This window comes from Prionailurus viverrinus, chromosome E2 (genome assembly GCF_022837055.1).
Source record: "Prionailurus viverrinus isolate Anna chromosome E2, UM_Priviv_1.0, whole genome shotgun sequence".
NCBI lineage: Eukaryota > Metazoa > Chordata > Mammalia > Carnivora > Felidae > Prionailurus > Prionailurus viverrinus.
The window spans coordinates 8,141,461-8,157,371 of record NC_062575.1 but is presented as its reverse complement, the minus strand read 5'-3'; the positions used below and the strand labels follow the sequence as shown (position 1 = coordinate 8,157,371).

The following is a 15,911-nucleotide window of genomic DNA, read 5'->3' as shown; positions in this document are numbered from 1 at the left end:
AATGAAAATCTTTGAAAGGAAAATGTATCTCCTTCGTGACTTTGTCATTCTCAAAGCTATACATGTCATTTCAATGTGAACAAAGGTTTTTTTGTTTCGGTTTTTTATTTTATTTTATTTTTATTTTTATTTTTATTTTTTATTTTATTTTCTTTTTTTTGCATAAAGGCCTGAGCTTATTAGCATGGTATAATGTCACTAAGACCTTGTTCCAAGCTTGGAATCTTCTTCCTGCTTTTGCTTACAGCTTTTTATCCTTCCCTTCCTGGTGATCTCTAAATAACTACCGTAATAAGTAGCTCTCTGACATTCCATTTTCTGGAAGTTACATTACAGAAATCAGTCATGAGGGTTGGGTGAATAGGCACAGAAACAGCCTCCAGAGTCATGAACAGTATCAGAACTAGTGGTGTTTATCGCAAATTAAATGTCTGATTTCTAGTTTTCTTCAGAACACATGCACGTTAAAACAAAATTGGTAATAGTCCTGTAGTGCTGAAAATAGACTGGCTTATAGTATGTTTTCAAGTTTTAAATTGTTTTAAAATCAAACAATTTCTCTGCTTATGAAAAGATACACAGGGAAGAAATGTCTGTAGGTTGAGCTAAATCAGGAACAAGAACTATTTTCACATATACGTGCCACGTTTTGCCGGGGGCTAGTAAGGAGTGGTATCCACGGTATTGGCAGCCTCTTAATATTCACTCTGATTTAGCATGAGCAGTGGATGTTAGGAGTACTGCTTATACGTAAGGAATTCTGAACAATGGCATTAATTTTTTTTTTAGGTTTATTTATTTTGAGAGAGAGAGCAGGATAGAGAGAATCTCAAGCAGGCTCTGTGCTGTCAGCACAGAGCCCAATGCAGGGCAGGGCTCGAACCCACAAACTATGAGATCATGACCTGAGCCAAACTCGAGAGTCGAACACTTAACCACCTGAGCCACCCACGCACCCCTCTGCAATTTTAAGAGGACAGTCATTCATTAAAGGGAAATGATCCACTTATTTATATTTGATTTGATCAATACATTCAGAAAAATCACGTATCTCTGTTGGCGTTTTACATACATTACCTCTTCATCTTCACCACGTCCTGTGTCTGAAATTGTTTCCAGCTTACAGGAAGGAATGGCATTCTCCAGCCCTTCTTCCTGCCTCATGTGGTATTTTCCACCCAGGGCTCCAGCTATTCCACACCTGGGAATTGACCTGACTGAACACACTCTGTTGATTGGTTTCTCCTTGGCTTGTGGGAGAAAATGATCCTTGACACCCGTGCATTTGCTCAGGATAAAGAGGCAGATAGCCAGAAGGGGCTTAGAACTCTTAGAACAGTGCCTTGTAAATTCAAGGGGATTCTGGCGCTGTGTGGCTAATAGAACTCCGGGCCGAGTAGTCTGGATGGCAAGAGCTTGGCACTGAGGGTCTCCTGGCCCCAGGGTCCCATGAGCCTGGCAGACGGTGGGAGAGTGTTCCCTGTGGTACCAGGGATAGTCCTGATATGCCCTTGGTCACAGCCATAGGAGCCCCTCAGTTTATTCCCCACCTTGTTTCTCAGTACCCCCCAAATGCAGCACCAAGATGGCACAAGAACTGGACCCCAAAGAGCCCCAGATGTGAGCCCTCCAGTTATGCAGCTTGGCCTTCTTGGCCAGCTGGGGGTACCCACGGAGAGAGAGGCTGGGCTTCTGTGGTCTCTCTGGGTCCTGAAGCTCTTGAACTTGGAGGGAGGGAGAGTGAAAACCAATGTGATTCTGGGTTCAAATAGTTTCATAACATGGTGCTTGAAGTACGGGTAAATTTCACAATAATACAAAGGATAAATAGAATAAAGCTAAAAATGAGGGTAAGTCTCCCTGAGGAGCCAAAGTCCCGCATGCTTGCCCAAACGTAGCCAGACCTTCTGATTTGAAGTCTTCCCTTCGCCCTTCAAAAGTGCCACCCCCTCATCTCTCTGTCAGGACATCTGTCTGCCCAGGTCTCCCACCCCGCCAAGCCCCTCCCTTGCCTCACCCAGACCCTCAGCAGCACCCCCAGGGCTCAGCCTGGCCTCATCCAGAAGGTGACCTCGGGCCCTGCAGGAGCCCTGGGTCAGGTGCTGCCGCAGTTCCATCTGGTGATTTATAAGGTTTCGAGAAAAATAGGAGTTTGGAAAGTCTTGTTAATGACACATCCCAAACCAATACAACAAGAAATGAAACACAGCCCGGCTCTGTGCTTGGTTTAGAGAAGACTAGAGGATCCAAAACCCAACTGAGCCCATGTTAACATGCTTAACTCCCTTAAATGGTGGGATTTCCCCCTGAAAGTTTTGTTGGTGACCTAGGACCCTAATCGGGACTGCATTCTATTAAACATTTAGCCTTTATCTAGACTTGGACATGGGGGCGCCTGGGTGGCTCAGTCAGTTGAGCATCCGACTTGGGCTCAGGTCATGATCTCGCAGTTTGTGGATTCGAGCCCCCCGTCGGGCTCTGTGCTGACAGCTGGGAGGCTGGAGCCTGCTTTGGATTCTGTATCTCCCTCTCTCTGCCCCTCCCCCGCTCACGCTCTGTCTCTCTCAAAAATAAACAAGCATTAGACTTGGACATCAAAGACCAGTCTGGATGTCCTGATTTAATCTGAATGGGAACAGGCAAAACCTGGAGTGATTTTTCTCCACAGAAAACAAGCTGAGCCCAGGCTAATGCAAATAAGGTCCCAGAGGAGTTTAATCAGGTTAATTGAAAAATTACCTAAAGAGATGCCAAATTTGAAACGTGCCTATCTATTCACAGAGGAGTCTCCTAGTCAATATTTTGTTGGCCAAACTAATTATTTGCTTAAAAGGAAGGATACTACAAATCGTTGAATTTGGGCCCTTCCTTTGTTGAGACCTGCCCTCCTCTTAATTTTAAATTATTATGTTTACCCCCAAATCTATAGAATTTATAACCCTTATCTCAGCAAAAGAATTTTTCTCAGGAAAAAAATATTCTGTTTTAACTTAGATCAGTGTTTTCAGACTGCCTCGAGATCTCAAAATGTAAACACCTCTGGGCTGACTGGGCGAGGCTCTGTCCCTCACCTGCGCTGGTAGAGGCTTCCCTCCCGAGACGCTCTCGCCTGTTTTACGTGTACTGAGCTTAGTCCTCATCCTGCTCTTTAAAAGAGGGGGGTTGCAGAGCCACTGACTTAGGTGGGCGGGGGCCAGAGCCGGAGGGCCCTCACTCAGCATCGGGTCCAACACCGCCACGGTCCAGACACAGTGGGAAACCAGAGTGGCTTCCTGGGGGCAGAATCCAGATGGTTTCTTCACTCAGGGAAGGGGTGGGCAGGACCTAAAAACTGCCTCTAAAGTATAAAGAAGCGTCCAATCTCTGTAGGCAAAATACACCTTTTAATGACCGCTGTACTACAACCATTTCTGCATTTCCAGTGTTCTGCAAAAACCACGAAACAGAAAAAGAAAAAAAAAACACCTAAACTAGAGACATTACGAAGACCAAAGCAGATGTTTACAAACACAGTCATATGTTCTGTCTACCCATCATGTGGGGGGACAGGAAGTCCAGAGTTCCAAGTACAACCTATCTTAAGCAAATGCAAACTACGTAATTACAGAGCAGCTAAGTGGTTACTCACATTACAAAATGGTTTTTCAGAGCATTTCTCTACATAGCGTGGTCACTTGGCACTTAAAATATAACTCATTTACAAATGTTTAATTTATATACAACTTTGGAAAATATGCATTGGGGTAAAATGAGGGAAGGAGGACAGGGGAAGGGAGAAAGGAACATCCCTATTCCGTGTCTGTCTGGAGTTGTACAGTTCCCAAATACTAGACGAAGGTAAGGCTGGGGGAAGCTTGAAGGGTGGCAATAATAATCACAGCAACATTTAAACAAAAATTATTCTTAACCCGCTTCCCAAGATGGACTTTATAGACCTCACGTGGCTAGAACTTTTCCAGACGTGGAGACTAGCATGAGGCTATAAGTATATGAAACCCTGGCACACGCAGCATGTCGTGGATATGGTAGATCCATGGATATAAGGTTAGGACACCTTGGACACGAGGATATTCATTTGGACATAGGCTGGAGTTATCTATTAAAGCAATGTTCCAGATCTTTGTTGCAAGAGAAAATGAAGCAACAAATCGGTATCTGCCTGGTCCAAGAGATCAGGAAATAATTTGGTCTAAACAAGCCCTTACGCTAAGCTTAAGGCATTGGGGTGGGGAGGAGAGAGCCCCTGCCAGTTGGCTCAGGGCTGACATGGGCATCACTGAGGGACGGCCCTTCAGAGTCCCCGCCATCCGCGTGGCTTCCAGCGGGGAGTAGAGAGACGAGGCAGGCAGAGGCAAGAATGGCATTACCCGTTTGCATGTTGGAAGTGGCTAGGCAGCAGAAGCAGGTGACACATACATATGGGAGCTTTGAGAATAAATCAGAACCCATACAGTGAGTTTCAATTTCCTCGCTTTTTGGTTCTACTACCAAAAAAAGGACAGGGGAAGGGAGGGTGGGAGGAAAGAGTACGGCAGAAAAGAAGGATGGGACGGGGCGGGAGAGAGAGACAGGGAGAGGATGAATGAACTTCAAACAGTGGTCATTCCCAGGGAATTCTATTGTGGCAACTCAGAGGAGTCTGTGAGTGGAGGCAGGAATAACAACTCTGCTCACTGTGAGGGAGGGCAAGAGAGTTTTCGGGAACACTTTGGTCTCCAACGTTTTGGGCCTGTTTTCCTGCTTGGCCTCCGTGAGAACGAGCTTTTGGGTGTTCACGGCCGGTCTTGGCTCCCTGGCTTTGAATTTGGCTTTGTAGTTTTGCGCCCCCTGTTGCTGCAAAAGCCGCACGGTGGCCAGACAGCGCACGTTGCCGGGATTGGGAGGGCACACCAGGTGTTTCTCAGGCAGGAAGGACCAGTGCAGGCAGCCCCTCTCGTGATCCGCCAGCAGGGGTGCGGGGGCCGCCCGGGGAGGGAAAGGCGATGTGTCAGTGACCTTAGGGTGCTTGGCCAGCTCAACAGGTCTCTTTTCACCTTTCCCGTCAACCCTTTTCAGTCCACACGCACAAGCCACACACTCATCCTTTTCCACACTCAGCACCTTCTCTTCTGGCTGCAAGAAAAAGTTCTTACTCTTCTTACCCAGAACATCCAAGCCGTATGGGGGTGAAGCCTTCAGGGGAGGTAGGACTAAAAGGGCCCTGGAAGTCAAGGAGTCTGAGATGGAGGGATCTTGGCCCGGGCCCTTGCCCCTAATAGCCTCAGGGGTGGCCCAGTCTTCCTTGCACCAAATAAACTCCTTTATTTGCAGACTTTTTTTCTCTCCCTGACTGCAAGTGGGAAAGCAGATCTTGCTAATCTCCCTGGAGGCAGTGGTGGGGCCTCGGCGGGTCCCCTGAGTCTGGGAGGGGCTGCCTTGAGCCTTCTCCAGACCCACGGACCCCAACTTCCCCACCTCCGGCTGAGGCCCGGCCTCAGAACTCCCTTGGGAGAGACTGACACAGAGTAAGCAGCTGCTGGCACTTTCTCTCACCCTCGCCTTTTTAAGCTTCTTCCTGGACCAGATGCAGGCCGTTGGAGATGTCCTTCCCCAGCCTTGTACCTGCAAATACAGCAGCATGTTACTCCCGGCCGAGCTGCTCAAATCTAGCTGCCCCAGCTCTGGACACATCCCTATTTGGGCCATCCTATTTGACCTGATATTTTTCTTAAAACTGACTCAGCATTTTTTAAAAATTTTCACTCTATTTTAGCCTCATACTAAGTGATAGTATTGGTAATAGCATTTGTAGGAGTATTTGTTAATCTGAAACCCTAGCAATAGGGTTGAATACTAAAATACTAGGCAAAAATACCATACATGGGCATCTTGATGTGCTGGCTGTATACTTTTTCAGATGCACATTAAAATAAAGCCAGAGCGCTTAAAATCAGAACTGTTTGTATTTATGGGGCACCCGGGTGGCTCAGTCAGTTAAGCATCCAATTCTTGGTTTTGGCTCAGGTCACAATCCCAGAGTAATCTGGAACTTTAATCTTTCTACGGATGTTTACAGATGTTCTGTCTCATCTACTAAACAGGTGTGCCTGATGAGTCAGCAAATGTCCTCCACCTCCTTGACCCTAAGTCACCAGAGCTGCTGCATAAACTCCAGATCCCTGAGCTTCACCCCAACACACTAAGCCCATACTCAAAAGATGGACTTGGGCAGGGGGTTTTAAAAAAGCACCCCATGTGAGCCTAGGGTTGAGGCTGGTACAAAGCATTTGTATCTCCAGGGTGTTCAGGAGGCCTGACAGGGGATCCAAGTCCAGAGATGGGGGTCAATGACACCTGGTTCTTTTGATCCTCACAGGTAGGCTGTCACAAGTAGGCTAAATGTTGGCACAAAGGTCCAGATTCCTGCCAGGATCAAGAGCCAAGCTGCAATTGCAAGGTGACTGTGCCTCCCTCCGGAGTCCCCACAGAGCTCCCAAGTGGTGTGGGTGCCCCCAGGGCTCCAATAGGGAGAGACCAACATAGTGACAGGAAAGGCCCCTTGTGTTGGGCCGGTTTGGGCCAGAAGTGAACAGTCCCGAGGCACCCCATGCTGTGAGATCCCTTGGTTCTACACACAGGAACTGCGCATAAATCACCGCCAGCAGAGTGCTCTCCATCCTCATTCATGTGCTGGCAGCCAGGCCCCCGGCACCAGCACAGGAAGTACCAAGGGGCCACAAGCCAGTGCAGGACAGGTCTCTGTCACACCTGCTGAGATAAGGCCGCCCAAGGAGCCGGGCAGGGCTGGGTGGCCGGAGAGAGTGAAGGGCAGCAGGTGGTTAAGTGGAAGGAGATGGTGTGGCTCAATCATCCTCGACAGACCGTGAGCGGCAAACATACTCTGAGCACGGGGCACGTGCGGCATTTCTTTCAAGAAGATTCTTGAATTCTGAACAGCCTTTGGATATGTACACATTGCAAAGTCGTTACTTTCCAGTGGTGAACAGAACCTTCTAAACTTGGAAAGTCAGATCCTCAGGTAGAACTGTCTGTAACACTGACTGATCTGGCGGGAGCAAGGCAGGGGTGGGTGGTGCCGCAGAGAGAGCACAAGACAAGGGTCCTGCAGACACGGCTCCATCAACCGCCAAGTGGGCTGGGGGAGTTGCTCTGCCGTGTCTTGGCCTCCATTTCCATAGTCATAATTAGATCAGGGTCTCTCAACCTCAGCACTTCTGACGTTTAGGGCGTGTTATGGATTGCATGATTGTGTTTCCCCAAATTCCTGTGTTGAAGCCCGAGTCCCCAAAGTGATGGAATTTGGAGGTGGGGCCTTTGGGAAGTAACTAGGGTTGATGAAGTCAAGACGGTGGGGCCCTCATCATGGGATTAGTGCCCTTATAAGACGAAGAGGCGATAAAGGGTCCCTCTCTGCTTGCACCACCAAGGAGGGCCATGTGAGCACAAAACCGGGAAGAGGCACCCTGCCCAGAACCCAGCCATGCTGGCACCCGGATCCTGGATGCCCACCATCCATAACTGTGACAAAGAAATGTCTGTTGCGTGAGCTCCCCAGTGTGTGGTATTCTGTGATGGCACTCCTGAATGAACACAGAGCTGGGCCATTCCCTGTGGCAGGGGCTGTCCTGGGCACTACAGGATATGCAGCATGCCTGGCCTCAGCCCAGTAGATGCCAGTAGCACCCCCTTCCCCTCATCCCTAGTTGTGGGACATTGCCAAGCATCACCTAGGAATCACTGAACTTGATGCTAATAAAGTTCCGTTTACCTGTGGAAGGTCAGATATCTTTGGACATCCTAATGTTTTCCAATGTGACATCCTTACAGTTCTAAATTTAGGATTCTAGTATTGATTCTAAGAATAGTTTAAGAATAAACCCACGGAGTTCTGAGTGGAACCACTAGGACAGAAATCTCTTGTCTCTTGGGGAGCTTAGCCCAGCAGTTAAGGGCTTGGGGTCTGGAGCCCAGAAGAGCTGGATTCGAGCCCTGCCTTGGCCACCGGCACACTCTTTCACATTTTGGGTGCCTCACTGTCCTTGTCCCAAAAGTAAGGCCTCAATAATACCTGCCTCACAGGGCTGTTGAGAGGCTGAATGAACTGATGTGTGTAAAGCACTGAGTCCTGTGCTGGCCAGTACTAACTGGCCACAAACACCCAATAAAAGGTGCCGCTCTTATCATTATTTATATTGTACCTCTATTCCTAAACTTCCTGTCTTGATCATTTATCGATTTTTTGGGTAATAACTATTTTTGAAAAAAGCGAAAGGCCTGCACCAAAACACAGGCGTGTGAGACACCTCAGTGAAGAAGATACTCACGGCTTCTTCCCATCCAGTTCCGATGACGAAGTCACGGGCTTTTTCGTCTTGTTCAAGCGTAATGTCGCTGATGTGGAGAAGACAGCAAACGTGATTCTTCTCGCTTCTTTCATCTGAGCACGTATAGGTTAATTCCGTTTTTTCTGGGCTTTGAGTCTCATCGTTTTCACCATTTTCTAACTCAGCCGCATTTTCCTGACAGAGATCCATCACCGTGATAGTTGCTGAAGGTTTTTAACATCTTCTTCCTGCAGCGTGAAATGAGGGCTGAACTTAGTTTTTAATACTGGTTTCTTTTTAAAAAATTTTTTTTTCAACGTTTATTTATTTTTGGGACAGAGAGAGACAGAGCATGAACGGGGGAGGGACAGAGAGAGAGGGAGACGCAGAATCGGAAACAGGCTCCAGGCTCTGAGCCATCAGCCCAGAGCCTGACGCGGGGCTCGAACTCCTGGACCGCGAGATCGTGACCTGGCTGAAGTCGGACGCTTAACCGACTGCGCCACCCAGGCGCCCCAATACTGGTTTCTTAAAGATCAACTCGACAACTCGGGCGAAATAACGTCAAGACACGTTCACGAAGAGACCGAGAAGAAATATTACAAAAGCATCCATTGCCAGCTATCGATATTATAAAAGATATGGCCAATTTGAAAGGCTGATGGGTTTAATTAAAGACCAAAGTTGGGATCGAGGAAAAGCAGACAGGGAGATGTCAGCTCAGTCTCTATCCCGGATCATGGCATAGAACACAGCAAGGAATATAGGGTCAAGCACCCCTATCCTCCACTTCAAAACAGTCCAGATGCTACTGTGCTAACACCATGGGAAATGTGTTGAGCACGCGTGCAGCCCAGCCTCTTCTTTCCCTTTCTGGCAACTCTGGACACCAGGCAGAGGCTAGGCAGCATGTGGTCTAGACTAAGTCAGTCTGCTCACTAATCTACCCTAATCTACCCTGGATGATTGGTGTTCTCACGAAAAGGGTGATCTGGACACAGACACGCAGAGAGGGAGGCCATGTGAGGAGGCCCAGGTTGAAGACTGAAAGCCACGGAGGGGGTCCCGGAGCAGATCCTTCCCTCACGGCCCTCGGAAGGAACCAACTCCGTCGATACCTTGATTTTGGACTTCTGGGACTGTGAGGCAGTGCATTTCTGTCATTCAAGCTGCTCAGTCTGTGGTGATGCCATGGCATGGCAGCCCCTGTGCACACTAGTACCCCGCGTGGTGGTAACGGCAGCGGTGGCAGTGATGCTGAGGGTGATGGTGTCTATCCTTAACCGATGTTTTCTCAGGTTGAAAAACGGAACTTGGCATTGATAATCCAGTCAAAGAGATAGGAAAGTCATCGTCCTGATCAGGAGCACAGATCTGGTTGCCAAACAGCCAGGGTTCCAATCTTATTGCTAGCTGCACGACCTTGGGCCAATTACCTTTCTGGGTCTGTTTGCTCATCTAGAAGACGGGTGTGCTTATACTATCTTCCTACAGACAGATGCTCCTCCTGGGGACCCCGCAAGCGGCAGAGATGAATCTCAGAGCCTGGGGACCTCCAATGGTCCAGCTGAATGCTGAGGGACAGCCAGCGCCTTCTTGAGCTTTCCTTGCTTATAATGACACAGAGGCCACTGGGATGACACACGTTGCTTTCTCTCACCCTGACGCGATCCCCGCCAGAAGCCCACTTGTAACATTTTCTGTTGAGGTAACTTCGCATAACGATATCTGTTTAATTACCATTTTGGCTTTTTCATATAGGCTTAAAGGGGCATTTTGATGCTAATAAAATTCCGTTTACCTATGGAAGGTCAGATATCTTTGGACATCCGAATCTTTTCCAGTGAGACATCAGAGGAAATGAGTGAAATCTGAAAGGGGAGAAAAAAAGGGAAAAAGAAGTGACTGAAAACCAGGAGTGCTATTCTCTTTAGAAACAGAAGCATGGGGGCGCCTGGGTGGCGCAGTCGGTTAAGCGTCCGACCTCAGCCAGGTCACGATCTTGCGGTCCGTCAGTTCGAGCCCCGCGTCAGGCTCTGGGCTGATGGCTCGGAGCCTGGAGCCTGTTTCCGATTCTGTGTCTCCCTCTCTCTCTGCCCCTCCCCCGTTCATGCTCTGTCTCTCTCTGTCCCCAAAATAAATAAACATTGAAAAAAAAAATTTAGAAAAGATTAAAAAAAAAAAAAAAAAGAAACAGAAACAGAAACATGATTAAGGGCCTTTCATCTTGTAAAATGCCACTTCAGGCACGGCTTAGGCCAAAGAAGCTCCGGACCCGGTCCTGTTCTCTTCTGAATTACAAATACATTTATGCCGCACAACCCAAAGGACTTAACAAGTATGCAGTTCGGAAGGAAAAAAGCAGATTCCAAAGCAAAGCCACGTATTTAAACGATAACTGTACGCGTGAGGTTAATAGAGAAGAGAGATATTGTTCAGGAGACATTAAGTATCGTTAGAATGTTCAAATCAATAAGAAAAAAAAGTTCTGGCTTGAAGTATCTCTGCTGGCAAGGTGCTCACTACTTAGAAAGTCTGTTCAATGGCAAAGAGCTCTAATTTACTGGTTCTCAAAGTTGGCAGCACCTTGGAATCATCAGGCCCACATCATGCCCACAGAGATCCTGATTCTAATTGGTCTGGGCCAAGTCTGGCCATCGCTATCGTAAAAACCACCCTGGGCGACCGTACAACGCAGCAGGGCTCTGAGGAAGATCTTCCTTATAGGGAACCAGCACTGGTTGCCCTGCCCCCTCAATATCCTCCACTTGGCGTCCTCATTTTGTGCTCCAGAGCACGGCTCTGTGAGGGAAAGCCTTCCCAGCCATGGGTGGGCTTCACGAGGTCTAGGACACCTCTGAAAATGCTCAAGCACTCTTCCAGGAAGGGGCCCGCATCAGTGTCACAAAGCCGTCTGTGGCTACAAAAGGCTGAAGAGTCATCGATCCGAAGGCTGCCCGATGCCTCAGCTTTCCAACAGCCCTGTGAAAAGGCTGCAAGTACTCTTCTCTCTCTCAGGTTAACCATCTCCAGCTCCTCCGACTATTTGTTGGAGGTCATGAGCAACTGTGAAATCTGAGAGGAGGACAAGATTATCTCTACGTATGTCTATATCGAGACAAAGGAACAGCGGGGGCCAAAGAGGCAGTCTCGGGGAAGGCCCTGTTCTGCAGTCAGTGGAAGTCGGACCCAGTGAAGGTACCAGAAGTGCCAGTCACATCATATTCCAAAGTGCCAAAAGAAACCCAGGTGACGGTAATATTAAATAATAAAAATAAGCGGTTACAGAGCTCTTTTTACGTGCCAGGCATTGTTGTAAGCACTTTACATGTTTGTTATAAATACTGCATTTTGTGAGTACGTGACTCCTTTCATAGAGGATCATGGGAACAATATTGGCTCCTTGTGACCAAAAGTGAAGAATCATCTCTGAAGTCAGTAACCACAGTATCCTTAGTCAAATGGTCAGATTACTGCATACCAGATTGCGATGCTCCTCTGAGACACGGATGTTCAAGCTGGGTCAGGATGCCCCACTACTAAAACAGAATGTCGGTGGTCTTTTCTAATTAGAAAAAAAAAAAAAAGTCAGTTAGTGGAGAGAACAGTCTTAGTGTTAAATTTTTCTCCAATAATCGTGCCTTCAAGTTGTATTGCCCATTCTTGTCTTCCGGCTCATGTAAGAGATAACAAATAGAAATGTACAAGAGGCGGGGTGCCTGGGTGGCTCAGTTGGTTAAGCGTCCAACTTCGGCTCACATCATGATCTCATGGTTTGTGAGTTCGAGCCCTGCATTGGGCTCTGTGATGACAGCTCGGAGCCTGGAGCCTGCTTCGGATTCTGCGTCTCCCTCTCTCTCTGCCCCTCCCCTGCTACACTCTGTCTCTCTTCTCTCTCTCTCAAAATGAAATACACATCAAAAAAATTTTTTTAAAAAAGAAAAGAAACGTACAGGAAGCAATTAAAGATCAGCTAAAAGAGTGGATATGTGATTTCTTACAAATTGTATGCACTCTAAGGGGCGCCTGGGTGGCGCAGTCGGTTAAGCGTCCGACTTCAGCCAGGTCACGATCTCGCGGTCCGGGAGTTCACGATCTCGCGAGATCTCGAGTGATCTCGCGTGAGTTCGAGCCCCGCGTCAGGCTCTGGGCTGATGGCTCGGAGCCTGGAGCCTGTTTCCGATTCTGTGTCTCCCTCTCTCTCCCTGCCCCTCCCCCGTTCATGCTCTGTCTCTCTCTGTCCCAAAAATAAATAAACGTTGAAAAAAAAATTAAAAAAAAAAACAACAAATTGTATGCACTCTTACTTTGACGTTGAAATGTAAAGATTTGCATGGATGTAATAGTCATATTTTCTGAGAGTAAAATTATGGCTAGTTTACAGATGTGAGGTAAATCAATAGGTCATGCTATTCCACTTTCCTCACTTCCATGGAGCTTTACATTCCTATAACTGAGAGCTCATTACTTTAAAAGCATCTTTTTTCATTCCACTGGTAGCTCTAAAGATTAGAATGTTCTCAAAACAAGACATCTGCAAGCCTGAAAATTATGCCTCTCAGTTCCTGGTGTTGCTCCCAAAAGCAACATCTGATAATCCTGAAAATAACTGAAGACAGCTATTATTTCTTCAGATGAGAATCTCAAATTCCCTCATCTTAAGAACGCCCAATTGCCTGTCAATGTCTTTAAAATATAGTACCTGGAAATGAGGAAATATAGTACCTTTCAAATGAGTATTTGAAAAATATTTCAAATGTGGTCTGGCGAGAAATGTCTAGTTTGAAATCTGACTCTCTTTGCTCTAAAATCTACACCTACTAATTGAACAAAGATTGCTGCATTTTTTTTTAAGCTATATCACAACCTTGATTAACACTGAGCTTGGGGTCAACTATAACTTCTACATTTTTTTCCCCCACATGAATTGTTAATAATCCCTGTCTTCTTCACTCCACATACATGCCGTTAATTTTCTTTTTGAATTGTTTTCTTTTTCTTTTCTTTCTTTTTTTTTTTTTTTTTTTGCTAGATATAGACCTCTAAATGGATCTGATCCTTCTAAAATTTTCTCCATGTTGGACCACCAATCCAACCTGCTTAGATAACAGTGAATCTGACTGTGACACCCCACAGTTTGGCCATTCCTTTGCACTTTAACACTCTATTAATTTGAGGGGCATACGTCCTCTTCATTTAAGTCACTGATAAAATGTTGGTGAGGAGAAGGTAAAGGACAATGCCATGTGGATATGCCTTGTACTTGGACGTTTATTAAGTACCAACCAGCTGTAAATTCACCTCGCTATACAATTATCTGGCCTACATGTATAAATCTCATCTACAGCATTCTTGATCTATCAATTTAGGCAATCTTTTTTCTTTTAGGTTATTTATTTATAGAGAGAGGGAGAGCGCGTGCCTGAGCGTGATGAGGGGTGGCAGATGAGAGGCAGAGGGAGTGGGAGAGAGAGAATCCCAAACAGGCTCCATGCTGAGCCTGGAGCCCAATGCAGAGTTCGATCTCATGTCCGTGAGATCATGACCTGAGCCAAAATCAAGACTTGGACACTTCACCGACTGAGCCACCCAGGTGCACCCATTTCTTAAAAAAAGGAATTTTACCAGGCATTATAGGAATTTACATTTACATTGATGTCTATTTATTTTTAAAATATTTAGGGGTGCCTGGGTGGCTCGGTTGGTTAAGTGCCTGATTTCGGCTCAGGTCATGATCTGGCAGTCCATGAGTGTGAGTCCCAAGTCAGGCTCTGTGCCAACAGCTCAGCCTGGAACCTGCTTTGGATTCTGTGTCTCCCTCTCTCTCTTCCTCTCCCCTGCTCACCCTCTGTCTCTCTCAAAAATAAACATTAATTTTTAAAAAATGTATTGTCTATGTTAGGGATGATTGTCAGTTCCATACAGTTCCAATACAACTGGAAGGTTGTGTTGAGAAGGATGTTAAGACTTGGACACTGCAGGAAAGAGGTCTGTGGTTGATTAACGATGTCAGCCAAGGAATAAAGAGAGGTAGCATGTGCGCCACCTATTTGCCATGGCTTATATAAAGAGACTCCAAATCCTTACTCTAGATTCCTACACCTGGCTGACACATTCCCAGGCAATTAACAGTGAGGGGAATGTTGATGGGCCAGGAGAGGAGGTGAAAAGCCCCGGGGAGGGGGGGGGGGTTAAGTCAAAAGCAAGCTATAATCTCTCAAAACTCCTTGCCACCACCTTGGCTCTACACCATGCCCTACTCCCCACCTCCATCTTCCTGGAAGTTTCAGGTTTAAAGGAATTTTCAATCTATGTCAGAATTTCAGCCAGGAGAGAAAGATGGTTTCCTGGCAGCCTCGGCTGGAATTCTGAATGGATGTTCTGTGGATCCTTAACAATGTATCGAAAGAAGAAATCAATGAATAGAAACACTGTGAGGCATGGTAGAAGTGAAGTTTCTTAAAACAGAGCTAAGCTTCAGGCATATGAAGTGGTTCAATAAGTCTTGAAGATTGGCTTGGGCATGCTGATCACTGGTAATAAAGTTTCTAAAGGAAAATGATTTGAAGACTTCAATCTAATTTACAGTTTTAGAACACAACTTGGCGGGGAGTTGAATCTTTGCCTCAAAGCGAAGCACATGCACCGCTTGCACAATTTGTTCACGTTTTCAAGAGTATAAATCTTATCTCTCCATGTTAATTATCTGTGCCTTATACTTATTATGTGTCCACAGAGCACAGCAGCTTTGATGATGCATAGAATGATTCCTAGGGGAATCATCCCTCCAAATCAGACCTTTTTTTACTGCAGTCCCAGTCTCCCAGCTTTCCGCCCTTTCCACCCATTCACTCACTCAGTGCCTATTAGATGCCTAACTCCGGGGATAAAAGAGTAAAGCAACGCCTGTCTTCTGGGTATCACCCAGTTTACAAGTCTACACGAAAGCACAAGTCATCAAATACACGCAATCCACCTGTTGCTCCTAAAGCCTAGGCGTTTCACAGCGGACTCTTCTCTTTACTAGAATAGCCCCTTCCCTTCCCCCAGTCTCCTTCCCTTCTTCCAAGATCCTTCTTTGTTCCTTAGGTAGCTCCTTCTCTTCCTCCAGCATCCAGCAGCTCCTACCGTGTCACAAAAGATGCCTACTCTTCTTTCAAGGGTTGTCCTCTCCAGCAAAACGTCCCCCCTTGCCCACGAGCCCCTCCCCTTCCTCCCTTTGCCCCTCCCCCACAGAGCTCCGCCCTCTCTGCGGCTCCTCCCACCGCCCCACCCACATACTCACCACCCCCCTGGGCCCCTCCCACTCTTATTCCAGCCCCTCCCCCGGCCCACACTACCTCCCCCTTTTGCCTCCCGGCCTCGGTGCGCAGCTTCCTTTCGAACTGGGCAGGGCCTCTCGCTCCGCCGCCCGTGCAGTGGTCCGGGGCCTTGGCCGGGAGGCGGGGAAGCGGCCGCGGCCGCTCACACCCTTCTGTGGGGCCCACAGGATGTAAGACTCCGGGACAACCAAGTACCCCCGCCGCGGGCGAGGGCGACAGTTGCCCCGGGTTACGGACGCGCTGGGGGCGGAGCGGGGCGGTGGGC

The 15,911-nt window shown here is 47.4% G+C and overlaps 2 protein-coding genes across 7 annotated transcripts in view; one reads left to right on the top strand and one right to left on the bottom strand.

Annotated features, from left to right (window-relative positions):
- CENPN (centromere protein N) overlaps window positions 1-541 on the top strand; it is a 47,027-nt gene extending 46,486 nt beyond the window's left edge. The window contains exon 13 of the transcript XR_007147444.1: window positions 530-541. The gene's annotated coding sequence lies outside the window, so the exon portion shown is untranslated. The remainder of the gene's footprint in view (window positions 1-529) is intronic.
- Window positions 542-3,364: 2,823 nt separating this feature from the next.
- On the bottom strand, window positions 3,365-15,800 carry CE2H16orf46 (chromosome E2 C16orf46 homolog). 6 transcript variants are annotated; one of them, XM_047836219.1, is made up of 6 exons: window positions 15,665-15,800; window positions 11,806-11,889; window positions 10,126-10,195; window positions 8,325-8,572; window positions 5,533-5,601; window positions 3,365-5,112 (listed from the first exon to the last, which is right to left on the bottom strand). In XM_047836219.1, the coding sequence occupies exons 4-6, from the start codon at window positions 8,532-8,534 to the stop codon at window positions 4,630-4,632; spliced, it is 762 nt and encodes a 253-aa protein (XP_047692175.1). In that variant the 5' UTR covers window positions 8,535-8,572; window positions 10,126-10,195; window positions 11,806-11,889; window positions 15,665-15,800; the 3' UTR covers window positions 3,365-4,629. The 6 variants fall into 6 exon arrangements, with proteins under 6 accessions (XP_047692175.1, XP_047692170.1, XP_047692174.1 ...); XM_047836214.1 differs by having other exon boundaries at window positions 3,365-5,601; XM_047836218.1 differs by lacking the exon at window positions 10,126-10,195 and having other exon boundaries at window positions 3,365-5,601.
- Between the last annotated feature and the right edge of the window lie 111 nt (window positions 15,801-15,911).